Source organism: Otolemur garnettii, unplaced genomic scaffold (assembly GCF_000181295.1).
Source record: "Otolemur garnettii isolate 467f Iridium unplaced genomic scaffold, OtoGar3 scaffold00019, whole genome shotgun sequence".
Taxonomy (NCBI): Eukaryota; Metazoa; Chordata; class Mammalia; order Primates; family Galagidae; genus Otolemur; species Otolemur garnettii.
The window spans coordinates 24,106,821-24,118,880 of record NW_003852414.1 but is presented as its reverse complement, the minus strand read 5'-3'; the positions used below and the strand labels follow the sequence as shown (position 1 = coordinate 24,118,880).

General features: G+C 53.6%; 1 protein-coding gene across 2 annotated transcripts in view; it reads left to right on the top strand.

The window, feature by feature from the left end:
• Nucleotides 1–12,060, top strand: part of PFKFB3 (6-phosphofructo-2-kinase/fructose-2,6-biphosphatase 3) — a 70,900-nt gene that overhangs the window by 46,908 nt on the left and 11,932 nt on the right. For both annotated transcript variants that reach the window (XM_023511447.1, XM_003786830.3), the window contains exons 2-6: nucleotides 6,625–6,750; nucleotides 7,554–7,650; nucleotides 8,262–8,328; nucleotides 8,788–8,862; nucleotides 9,173–9,229. In XM_023511447.1, coding sequence (XP_023367215.1) covers nucleotides 6,625–6,750; nucleotides 7,554–7,650; nucleotides 8,262–8,328; nucleotides 8,788–8,862; nucleotides 9,173–9,229 — 422 coding nt within the window. The remainder of the gene's footprint in view (nucleotides 1–6,624; nucleotides 6,751–7,553; nucleotides 7,651–8,261; nucleotides 8,329–8,787; nucleotides 8,863–9,172; nucleotides 9,230–12,060) is intronic.

Below are 12,060 nucleotides of genomic sequence, written 5' to 3'. Positions count from 1 at the left end.
CTGTCCCCGTCGGCCCCGCCCCGCCCCTCCCCTCCGCCGCGACGGACCCGACACCCGGGCCCCGCGACGTCGGCCCCGCCCCGCCCCGGCCCGGCCCCGCCCCAGCGCCCGGACTGCGGTTCGGGGACCCCCTGCATCCCAGTCTGTACTTACATCTCCCTCTTCGCCCACTTTCTGTCAGTTTTCATCTTCTCCCTACTTCACTACGTTTTCTCTTTTCTCTCACTCCCCATGTATGTTCTCCCTTCGAGTTTCTGTCTCCTCTCTCTGTGGATAGATTTTTTCCTCTCTGGGGACACGTGGAGCTAAGCCTTTGCCTCTGGATTTGGGGAGAGTATGTGGGTTGGTGGCTGCATGGCTGGAAGCGTTTTAAGCGCCCGAGGCGCGCACCCTCTCGGGTGCTGGAATCAGCTTCAGTGCTCCTCCCCACCCTGCTCCGCCGGTTGCCCCCCAACCCTGGGGTGGAAGCCCAGGAAGGCGACGCCGCCCCTCCCGGCGCCCATCGGCCCAGGGAGGGCAGCTAGCTCCTGGGTGGGGTTTTGTCCTGGCCAGGACATAGCCTGAGAGTTAACCATGGGGTCCAGGTGCAAACCTCGTGGCGTGGTGTCATCTGAGGACACCTACGCGGCGGGAGGCAATCAAGGCTTCTCCAATGCCACGTTTCTCTGGACGGCCCCCGCGGGGATTGACAGCGGGTCTGAGTCACTGGCCTCCCCCAGACCTGCGGGAGGGGTGCGCTGCAGGCGATACGGTGGGCCCTGGGCGGGACAGCAGCAGGTCCTCTCCGCTGAACCTGAGTGCTGGGAGACCCCTTCTGGCAAGGTAGCCTGGGTTGGGGTTTGGCGGGTGTGCTGCTTTCCCAGCCCTTCCTGTTCTGCTTACTAAGCCAGGCCAGCTGCTAGTCTTGGTGTAAATCTGTGCGTGGGGTGAAATGTAACTCTTTAAACCCCCAGGGAGGGTCAACCCAAGAAACGACCCCTCCCCTCTTTTTGACTTTTGTATAAAACAAATATTATCGCACTTTGTAATGATAATTATAGTGCACTTTGTAATCTGTGGTCCATCACACAAACATAGCTTGGTCTTTTATACAGACATGGCGCACGGGATGGTATGTGTGCTTGCATGTGTGTCCCCTGAGGAACAGCTCTGGGAAGCGAGTCCTGAGTGTCAGATGGCATTGTGATTGGTGGCATTGGCTCAGTAGTGATTCAGAGGGACATGTGCAGCCAGGCGTCCTTCCCCCCCAGCCTTGGGATACCCAGGGCCAGACCCCACCCGCCTGTATGTGGATGAGAGATTTGCCTAAGAGTGCTGTGGAAGCCATTCAGAGCTGGTCCAGGGGCATGTGGACTAAAGCTGATGGATTTAATCTCTGGTTCTGCCCACTCCTGGAATCCCTGTGTATGAGTCTGGGGTGTCGTCCGGGACACATTCCTTTTTGTAAAAATATCTGCAGCCCTGATCACATGTCCTTGTCTCATGTGAGGTGGCGTCTCCTCAGTTTAAATGGTCACAGTTGTCTCTTACTGGGATGGGGAAAGAGGATATTTATTTCTTGGCATCTTTCTGAGACTCTCCCCTCCCTTCTCTAATGGCACTTGGAAGATTGGATGGGTTTTCTTTCTCCTAAACCTGTCAGCTTTTGAAGTGGCATGCTCTTGGGGGTCAGCATTATTACTCATAGACAAAGAGCAGAGACACAGCAAGAAGCAGTGGGAGGCCCGTGAGTCGCACACTTCCCTGCTCAGCGCTGGAATGGTGCCCTGCTGCTGTACCATCCCGGTGATGAATGTTTCTCACCCAACCTGCAGCTTTTTTCAAATACATCCATAACAAGGGGGGACCTATTGAATTTGTCATCAGCAGAATAGGCAGGAAGGGAGTTCTTGGCATGCAAGAGCTGGCTGTCCTCTCTCTCTGTCATTCCTAAAAACTGAGAGCCCCTGTGTTCCGGTCCCTACTTACTTGTGTGAGTTACATGCCCACTCAGTGCCTTAGTTTCTTTGTCTGTAAAGTAGGTTACTTTCCTGTCTGCGCAGTGACACTGGTGAGTCCCAGCAACAGTGCTTGGGACTTGGTAGTCAGTGCCTGGGGCTTGGTAGTCATTAAGTAAAACTTGCCTTGAGATGTGGAGCGAGGGGGTTGCCCTACACAGCAGGAAAAAAGATTTTTAAAGCACCAGACTTTATTTTTTCCCCTTAAATATGGTGGAATGAGACAAACGACCAGTTAGTCTTTGCTCAGGATTTAGAAGTCACTGCAGGACGTCTCATCTGAAGAAAAGTCCTTCTGATACTTAAATACTGCCAAGGAGATTTACATCCCTGATAGTATTCTAATATAAAGAAGACTGGTGGGTGGATATTCAAGAGAAATCCTGCCGGATCCTTGGTGCCCCCTTATAGCTTATAGCAGTGATTTTCAGCCACAGCTGCACATTAGAATCATTTAGTGGAGATTCTGGGGAAAAAAAACAATAAAAACTATATGGGAGCCTCACACTAAGTCAGAATTGCCCCAGGAAGTGGTGAGGCCAGCCTTTGAACTGTTTGCCTGGCTCTGGGCCTTTCCTCTGTCACCATGGAGCTCCTGCATTGGCTCCCAAGATTGTCACTGGATCACTACAATACTCAGTCCCCAGTGTTGGCTGAGACCACACAAGGCCATTCATTAGGTGTCAGATTACTCCGAGGTGAGATCATACTGAGACATTAGTTAAGTGTCAGGCAAAGAGACCAGAAGATGGTGACCCTGGAGCAGTGCAGAGGAGCAGTTCTGCACACCTCTCGAAGGCAGGCTCACTTCCATGCTGGCACGTGGTGTTACCCGAGCAGGCTGTGAGGGACAGCTGCTCTGAGGACGCCAGGAGAGAGTTTGTGTCCGGTAGATAACCATGTGTCCTGAATCTCCTTCCTTGCTGATGTTGCCTGCATCCTGGTCTCCCCACGGTCAGGCACATGAAGCCTGTTCTCCAAGAGACCTCCTTAGGGTGGCTGTGTAAAATTGCAGGGTCATAGCAGGTGTTCTGTGCAGCTTTGAATTTGCCCTGGCCTGGAGGGAGCAGGTCCAGGTGGTTACGGGGGATGTTCAGACACAACGTCTGTTCCCTTAACAGTAGTAGGAGATAGCCTTTCTTGGTCCACAGCACTGTCTGTTATAAACAGCCTCTTCCAATTTTTCCTCTTGAACTTGTAATTGAAGTATAACTCGTCTACTTGTAGAAAAGAACAGAACCAACATAACATCTTCTTTTGAGGTTAGCCTCTCACACAGTCTCTGGGTAGGAGGAAGCCTGCAGGAGGTGTGGGACCCACAGCAAAGCATCTTCCCAGCGGTTTACATTGCAGGGGTGCATTGTGGGCATCAGTGGGGGGAGGCAGGCCACTGTGGGCATCTGTCTGTGTGTTGCAGGCTGTCAGAGAGGTTAGTACCTTAATCCAGGAAGGAGAACAGGAAGTGGAGTCCAGGGGTGCCAGCCTCCCAGCCTTCCTGTGACAGATTGCGGCTTGCATGCCCTCCAGCCCACCTGCCTTTTTACCTGCAAGGAACAGGCAGGTGGCCAGTTTGCACTATCCGCTGATAGCAGGGTGCTCCTGGCTTGTGCACAGCTGGGTCTTGGCTAGGAGGTGTTGCTCAGCAACGCTGACCCTAGTTCATCCAGGACACTGACCTCAGTTTGAGACACTGCTGGGCTGTCTGTGCATCAGTCTCTGTCTGAGGGTAGCCAATGCATATGTCCCCCAGTAGGTGAGTGAGTGAATATAACAGCATTGCAGAGTTGAGGCTCAGCTCCTGGAACTTGGTGACTTTGAGTGCTCACTCAAGTGACCATGGCCTTGACCATGATGGCTATTTTAGCCGGACCCCTGACCTTCAGACTGCAGTGTGGGGGCTTAGACTGTTGAGGCAGGCGGGCCTCAAATGATTGCTTCCTTCCCTGGTAACACAGGGGCACTTGGGGACCCCGTTAGGCCTATTTAACTCGGCACCTAAATCTGACATCTAAATACACCTGAGTTTTAAAACTGTGCATGTGTGAAAAAGAAGTTACAATATTAAACATTTCAGTGAAATGAAGTGAGACCCACGTGTGTTACTTGGAAAATCTTGTGTTAAACTTAGCACCTCTCTTCCTAATCACAGCGCTGTTAGCAGGGGTCCAACCAGGGTGGTGAAAAAAGATGGAGGGGTGTGTCTCTTTTGATAGTAAAAGGAACCATTAAGAAGGCAAGAAGGGACTGGGGGTTGCAGAGGAAAAAACTTGAGATTGCTATCTCTTTGGGAAAGGGGTGGGGTGAGAGAATAAGATCCCAAGATTTTGTCTAAACCATTTGTGGATTCCTCAGTGGAGACCCTCATCCCACATGCTGCAGCTGCCAAACCCAGTGTGCAGGGGAAGGGAGGGGCGGTTTATTTGGGTTTGAAATTCAGCTTGAACTTTTGATCCAGGGTGTTTACTCTGCTGTGTCTTTATTGTTTTTGTTTTTTCCCTTCTGAAGTGTCTGCTGCCAGAGGAGATTTGTTCCTGCGATTAGCAGATAGACATAATCCCCGCTGTGATAAATCAGTCAGCCCCTGCCTTGGCCTGCTTGGCCTGGTTCCAGCAGGAGGTGTCGCGTGCCGTGTGCACAGCTGTGTGTGTGTCCATCTGTGTGTCTGATGCTCTTAGGAGCCTTGGGGTGGGGGTCTGCCTAGTACAGTGGGGGGTGGGCACTGGCCTGAGGGAAAGGTCTGTGGGTGGGGATTGTTTCCAAGCACAAGTGAGGAGCCTTAGTGGGTGCTGCCACTTTTCTGACGTGTCAATAGCACCTGCCAGGATGTTCTGCCCTGGGGACATCCAGAGGCCCCTTGGTGCCTGTTTTTGGTGCTCAGTCACCCTGGCTCACCCTGGCTCGCCCTGGGCAGCACCTGTTTTCGAGGAACCTGTTTGTCCCAGGAGCACTGGAAGGAATGCCAGCCGAGGGCTTTTAGCACCCCTGGAGTCTCTGACTCCCTGGCGGCCTTTCCTAGCTTCCCCTTCCTCCTCACTCTGCCTGCGGAGGTCACAGTGGTCCGCTAATATTAACAAAGACACAAGGGCCCTGTGCGTCTCACCTGCTTCCACCAGCCCCAGGCTCCAGGGATGTGCAGTTCCCTTCCCACATCCTTCCAGATACGGAATTGCATAGTGGTATTTGGACACTGATCTCAGTTTGAGACCCTGTGGGGCTGTCGGGCCTAAGGAGGGGCCTCTCTGTGGGGCAATGGCTCTCCCCTGTCCCTGCCCCCCGCTTACCATGGATGAGTCTCTGAGGGTAGCCTCTGCCCAGCCCTGTGGGAGGGCTTTAGACCTTCCCCAGTGGGCTGTGCCTGCCAGTGGCAAGGGCGGCTGGGCTGCCTGGCAGGAGTTAGCAGGTGGCCTCTGCTCCTGAGCTCTTGTCACTAGGACTTCAGAGTTGCCTGGGAGAGTGTCAGGGGCCAGGCGCAGCTGAGGAAGTGCTGGCCTTTCAGTGTCAGAGCAGGCTGCTTCCTGACAACCCCTCTTCCTGGTATTCTGTTTTGCTGAGAATCTGAGGGGTGGGGGCACGCTCTTTAGTAGTGGAGGCCAGGAGGGAGCCTGTGGGAGAGAGAGATAATGAGCGAGCATCTCTGGGTTTCCTGAGTGTGTGTATAGGGGTAGCATTCTGGGCCCCTGATCTGCTTTTATTTGATAAACTCTTACTCTTTAAAATGGCCTTTAAATATAGATATATTTTTAGGGAGGCCATCCACACCTCCTGTGTGGGGGTTCAGAAATTGTTTCTTGGCCTGTTGGGCATCCCACCAAGTCCCAGCTGGTGCCCCTCAGCCTATGTGTTGTATTTGGACCTTACCCCCATGTTAACCCCCCCACCATGTTAACCTGATGCCCCTCTGCTAACCACCCATGTTAACTTTACCCCCCTGTGCTAAGACCCCCATGTTAAACTCACCCCCCTCTACTAGCCCCATGTTGACTTCACCCCAGTCCCATGTTAATCTCATCCCACATGCTAACCGCCCTCTCCCCACTCCCCACCCATGTTAACCTCATCCCACTTGTGCTAACCCCATGTTAACCTGATCCCCCTGTGCTAAAGTTTCCCCCACTGTGTTAACCTCACCTCCCCTATGCTAAACACCCCTGTGTTAACCTCACCCCTGTGTTAAATTCCCCCCTCATGTTAACTTCAGCCACCTGTGCTAACCTGCTAACCGCCTCCCCCGCCCATGTTAATCTTATCACCCTGTGTTAAACTGCCCCCTGCACCCCCGTGTTGACCTCACCCTCCTGTGCTAAATCCCCCCCAGGAGTGAGTGCCTTCTACTGTGGCATCAGCAGCCAGGCTCCCTGCTGGTTTGGGGCCCTGGTATCAGGCTAGGAATTTGGAGCTGGGACTCTCTGCCAAATTTAATGTGATAGTGACATTGGGGGCAAGGTGTGAGTGGAAAGCTCTGGTCCTAGGGGCTGTGCTTCCATTGGGGGATAAAGTGCCAAGGGCTTTGGGTGAGGAATGAAATATAAACTTTAGTGAAATCCTTCTGGGTTTGTTGTTGGACCGGGACTCTGTCCCTGGACTTGGCTGCTTAGTGGGTGACACCCTTCTCCGTTGCTCTCCCCAGCCTGTGGGCCAAAGCTGACCAACTCCCCCACGGTGATCGTCATGGTGGGGCTCCCTGCCCGGGGCAAGACCTACATCTCCAAGAAGCTGACTCGCTACCTCAACTGGATCGGCGTCCCCACGAAAGGTGAGGCGGGCCCTGAGCCTGGGGCAGCCCCACTCCAAGCGCTGCCGTACCCCAGTGCTGCGTTCCTGGTTCTCACATCAGGACGGCTCCTGGGTGGGTCCCTCCTTTCATGGTGGGTCCAGGCCCACCTCCCATGCAGCCAGGTCCCTGCCACGTTCTGTCCATGCCTTGCCTTTTTTGTTGTTTCTCCCCCAACTGGCCACTCTCCTGTTTCCCACTCGTTCCCTAAATCTTGCCCAACTTGGATGTCACCTCCAAGCTTCTGAAGCTTTCTTTGACCGCCTCAGATGGAGAGTCTTTCCTTTAGATTTAGATTTCCGAGGGTGTCAGGTGTGACATCCCTGTACTGACAGGTGACCGCCATGTGCATCTCTGCCTGTCTTTCCTTCCAAGTGGGGTGTGTCTTGACCACAGGGGCTAGATGGTATTCTTGCTGCTGCCCATGTGCCCAGGGCAGTGCTGGGAACTCTGGCACGTGGTCCCCTGTCCCGGCCACTGTGCCTGCAGGAGAATGGCTGTCTGAGACCTGACAGAGGGCGTGGGACCCCACTTACTTTCTCATCAGTGGGTGGAAACAGGTTGTACCTGTTTTCACGAGACCCAGGCTGCCCCTGTTCCTAGGCTTGGTTTCTGGTCTACGATGTTCTGAGATTGGGGTTGAGGACAGGTTTGGGCAGTGTGGCCCGGCCTGGGAGGAGTGGGGCTGCTGCCCAGGTCCTCCCTCATCTGACTTGAGGCGGTGTTGGGAGCCGGTGGCCTTTCCCCTGGCTGAGCCGGTGCTCCGGTGTGCCCTGTCCCCTCAGTGTTCAACGTGGGCGAGTACCGCCGGGAGGCTGTGAAGCAGTACAGCTCCTACAACTTCTTCCGGCCCGACAACGAGGAGGCCATGAAAGTGCGCAGGTAAGGCCACTGCACTACAGGGGGCTCGGGACACGGCTCAGAAGCCAGTTCCGTGAGAGTCAGAGAAAGCTGGCCTGTGGTGTGGCCATCAGAGCTGGCCGGTGCAGGGATGGCCCCTGGCCTCTCTGAGACACGCTGCTCTGTCCTGTTCCCAGTGGTCCAGCTCAGTCAGTGGCAGATAGGTGGACAGTTGACAGCTGCTGTCCTGTCTTTTTCTCAGGAGCATCTGCTTGCATTTGAAAGGGACTCCTTGTTAACAGGAGGTGGTGAAACCCTCTAGGCATTTGGAGCTGGCTGCACATTCCATTCACCTGGGCAGTTGGTAGAGCTGCTGCTGCCAGGACCCGCCCTGTGCCAGCTCAGTGAGACTCTGGGTGGCTCTGGGCTCCTCGAGGGCACAGTTCCCCATACACCAGCATCACCTCCCAGGGTGCTTACAGCCACCCACACTGGTCCTTATTTGGGAAGCCTCTGGGCCCAAGGACAGTCTGGCCACCTCAGCCCAGCATGGAAGGCTTTGGACACAGAAGGGCTAGTCACTCTGTTGGGGCACGTAAGGGGGTGGCCTGGGCCTATGCTGATGTGCAGCCTCTTTTTTTTGTGTGCTGTAGGCAGTGTGCCTTAGCCGCCTTGAGAGATGTCAAGAGTTACCTGGCAAAGGAAGGTGGACAGATTGCAGTGAGTCTGAGGGATGCACCTGGTCCCAGAGCGGGGGGGTGTCCTTCCTCACTGGCCTGGGCGGTGCCAAGCGCCGTCGAGGGTTGCTGGGACAGGGACATGTGCCTCTGTCCCTCCTGGGGTGGAGGGAAGCAGAAGCCAGAGCTGCCATGACTTGGGATAGTGGTGGTGGGGTAGACTCGGGGCCTAGCCTCTCTGTGGGCAGCTGCCCCCTCTAGTGTGGGCAGGCCCTTCTGTGCGCCCCACACTGTACCGTCTGGTTGCTCTGGGGCTGGCCCTGAGTGCAGTGGGCAGCAGGTGCGCCCCTGAAGAGGCCTGTGGGTGCATATGCCCTGCCCTGGAAGTACATGTGGGGGCTCATTCCTGGAAGTGACAGGCCTGTCTTTGTTGCTGGTTTTGGTAAATGTCGTTGACTTCAAACTTAGTTTTTTCTTCCTGGCTCTGCTCTCTCCCCATGAGGTTTTTGATGCCACCAACACTACAAGAGAGAGGAGACACATGATCCTTCATTTTGCCAAAGAAAATGACTTCAAGGTGAGTCACACGTCCTGTCTTGCCCCAGAGAGCCTGGGAGAGAGGGAGGACAGGATCTCGGGACAACTGGTCCCCTGATTCCTTCTTGGTCCTTCACCTCCCCTGCCCTATTTTAGTGCCTAAAGTAGGGCCTTGCACAGGACTTGGGGGTTGGGAGGGGCTCTTGGGAGGGGAAGGTGCAGCAGTCAGGAGGTGGGTCTTTGATGTCCCTTCCCCCCATACGTGGTGATGACAGCACCCGGCACATTGGTGGCACAGTGGCCCTCGGCGGTGTTTATTCTTTTCTTATGTTCCTCCCTTCTTCTTTCAGGCCTTTTTCATTGAGTCTGTGTGTGACGACCCCACAGTTGTGGCCTCCAACATCATGGTAAGACCACCAGGGGCCCCACTCTCCTCGGGCACCTGAGGCCGTGGGGACATCTGTGGTCTGGGGAAGGGGTGGCTGGGTTGAGCTCAGAGAAGTAACTAAACTGTCAGAGTGAGCTGCTGTTGGTTGTGTCCTGAGGTCAGAAGTGCACAGCGGTGTCCAGCCCGGATGCCTGTCCTGTGATGGACCCACATCTTCAGAGACAGTGCTCAGGCTCAGTTGAAGCATAGGTGAGAAACAGGAGCTTGGCAGCCAGGTGTGGAGGGGACTGTCTCAACACGGGCAGCCCACCCCACCTCCCTGAGGAGACGGCAGGCTGATCTCTTGGTGTCGCAGCCCTGCTGGGTGAGGACACTTGTGCATTCACAAGCGGCTACAGGACTTGGTTGGCTGCAAGGCTCCCAAGTTCGGGAGGAAGGAGGGGCATGAGACTCTCCTCCTGTGCATGGTGGTGGGGGGAGCTTGCCCAGGTACACTGAGGGGACTTGGCAGTGACATCTGATTAATTCTGAAATGTTATCAGCTGATAGCAACATGTCATTCACGAGGAATGTCATGGCTCGGCGCCTGTGGCTCAATCGGCTAAGGCGCCAGCCACATACACCTAAGGTGGTGGGTTCAAATCCCCAGCCTGGGCCCGCCAAACAACAATGACGACTGCAACCAAAAAATGGCCAGGCGTTGTGGCGGGCGCCTGTGGTCCCAGCTACTTGGGAGGCAGAGGCAGGAGACTCGCTTGAGCCCAGGAGTTGGAGAGTTGGAGGTTGCTGTGAGCGTGATGCCATGGCACTCTACCCAGGGAGATAGCTTGAGGCTCCGTCTCAAAAAAAAAAAAAAAAAGAAAGAAAAAAAAGAGGAATGTCATTAGGGAGACTTAACACAGGTCACCTTCTCCCATCGGAGATCATTTTCTCTGGAGATGAATCCTATCAGAATAAGATCCATCTCTACAGAAAAGCGGTTCTGAACACCTGCGCAGCCACCGTTGTGGTGTGGCTTGTACAAGCGCACGTTTAAAGGGCACGCTAAGCCTGGCTGTATTTTCTCCCAAGCAGTGGAAACATTTACACGTATTTCTGAGAAGCACATTCACATTTCAGGAAGGGCTGTTTAAACTGTGAAAAATCAGTTCAGATTTGTTCATTGGGTCCAGAGGAAGAGGCTCAGTGGGGAAATAGAAATTGCCATCATCTGAACAAAAGGCTTTGCTGTGTGTCTCTGGCGTGGCCGTGCTTGTTCCCCAGTGAGTCGTCACCAATGTGCTTAGCAAGAAGCTTTGCGTCTGTCTGGGAGTCCGTTGACACAGTCATTTGCCCTGGCCCCTCATATCCAGAAATCTCTTTCTCTGATTAAACCTCAAAGCAAGTTTGCAGTTGGGCCCTGCAATTTGTGAACGCAGATACTTTGTTTTAATTAATTAATTTATTTATTATTTCAGAATATTACAGGGATACAGATATTTTGGTTACATAATTTGCTTTTGTACGGGTTGAGTGAAAGTTATCAGCATGCCCCTTACCCACCTAGGGTGCGTTCATACCTGACAGGTGACTTACCCCTCCCCACTCTGCCCTCCCACCCGCTTGATTTCCGATGAATGTTATTTCCCATATGTGCACGTAGGTGTTGATTGATTAGTTCCAATGTAATAATGAGCACGTGCAGTGCTGGGTTTTTCTTTCTTGTGATACTTAGAAGAGTGGTCTCTGGTTCTGTCCACGTTAATAGAAGAGGTATTAATTAGTTCATTTTTTTAATGGCTGAGTAGTACTCCATGGTATACATATACACATTTTATTAGTCTATTCATGTATCGATGGGCACTTGGGTTGTTTCTGCATCTTTGTGATTATGAGTTGTGCTGCTGTGAACATTTAAGTGCAAGTGTCTTTTTTATAAAATGTCTTTTTCTGCTTTGGGTAAATCTCCAGTAGTGGGATTGCTGGATCAAGGGGTGGGTCTACTTTTAGTTCTTGGAAGTGTCCCCACGTGACTTAGCATAGCGGTTATATTAGTTTGTGGTCCCATCAGCAGATATGTTGTTTCAGTGCCATAAAATGTACATGGCGTAATTTACCATCCTGACCATCTTCACGTGTGCAGTTCAGCTGCCCCGGTCCCACTGCTGTGGCTGGGCAGACTTCACCACACGCAGAACATTCTCATCTTTTCCACCTGACACTCTGTGCTTGGGGCACACTGATTCCCACCAACTCAGATCTTTGAAAGGTGGCAGTTGCCGATGAGAAAAAGAGCCACAGGCATTAAAATAGGCTGAATTTCCCTAAAACCTGCTGGGCTCCTCAGAACTTTTCAGCAATGGGCATTGGCAAACCCCAGTGTGGTTCCTGCCTGGGCTCCACCTAGGAGGGCAAGCCCTGGAGAGGAGAGGGCAGGGCTCTGGCTAGAGCAGATGACAGCAGACCCATCTGGGTGTCTGGGGTGGATCCTCGAGGGATGGGGGCATTGCCAGCAAGCGCCCCTTGTAACTAACCCACAGCCTCCTCTTGCTGCCTGTGCTCCTGAGCAGCTTGGCTGAGTGGAGGGTCAGGCTCGGTGGGGGTGACTCGGGTGCTGGCTTGATCCTAACTCCCTGGTCCATCCAGAGGAGTTTTCTGTGGCATCCTGTCTCCGCCTTTCTGACTGATGGTCTCCTGTCTCCCTGGGGCATCCTCCCCATGGACTGTCAATCCCTGGCCCCTCCCCGGGGTGCTTTCTCTTTTTCTCTTACATGCTGGGTAGGATAATCTTCATTCTGAGCCCTCGTGCTTTCCCCTTTTGAAGCCCCAAATCCTGCTTAATCTAAGCAGAAAGCCTTCCAGCGTGACTCA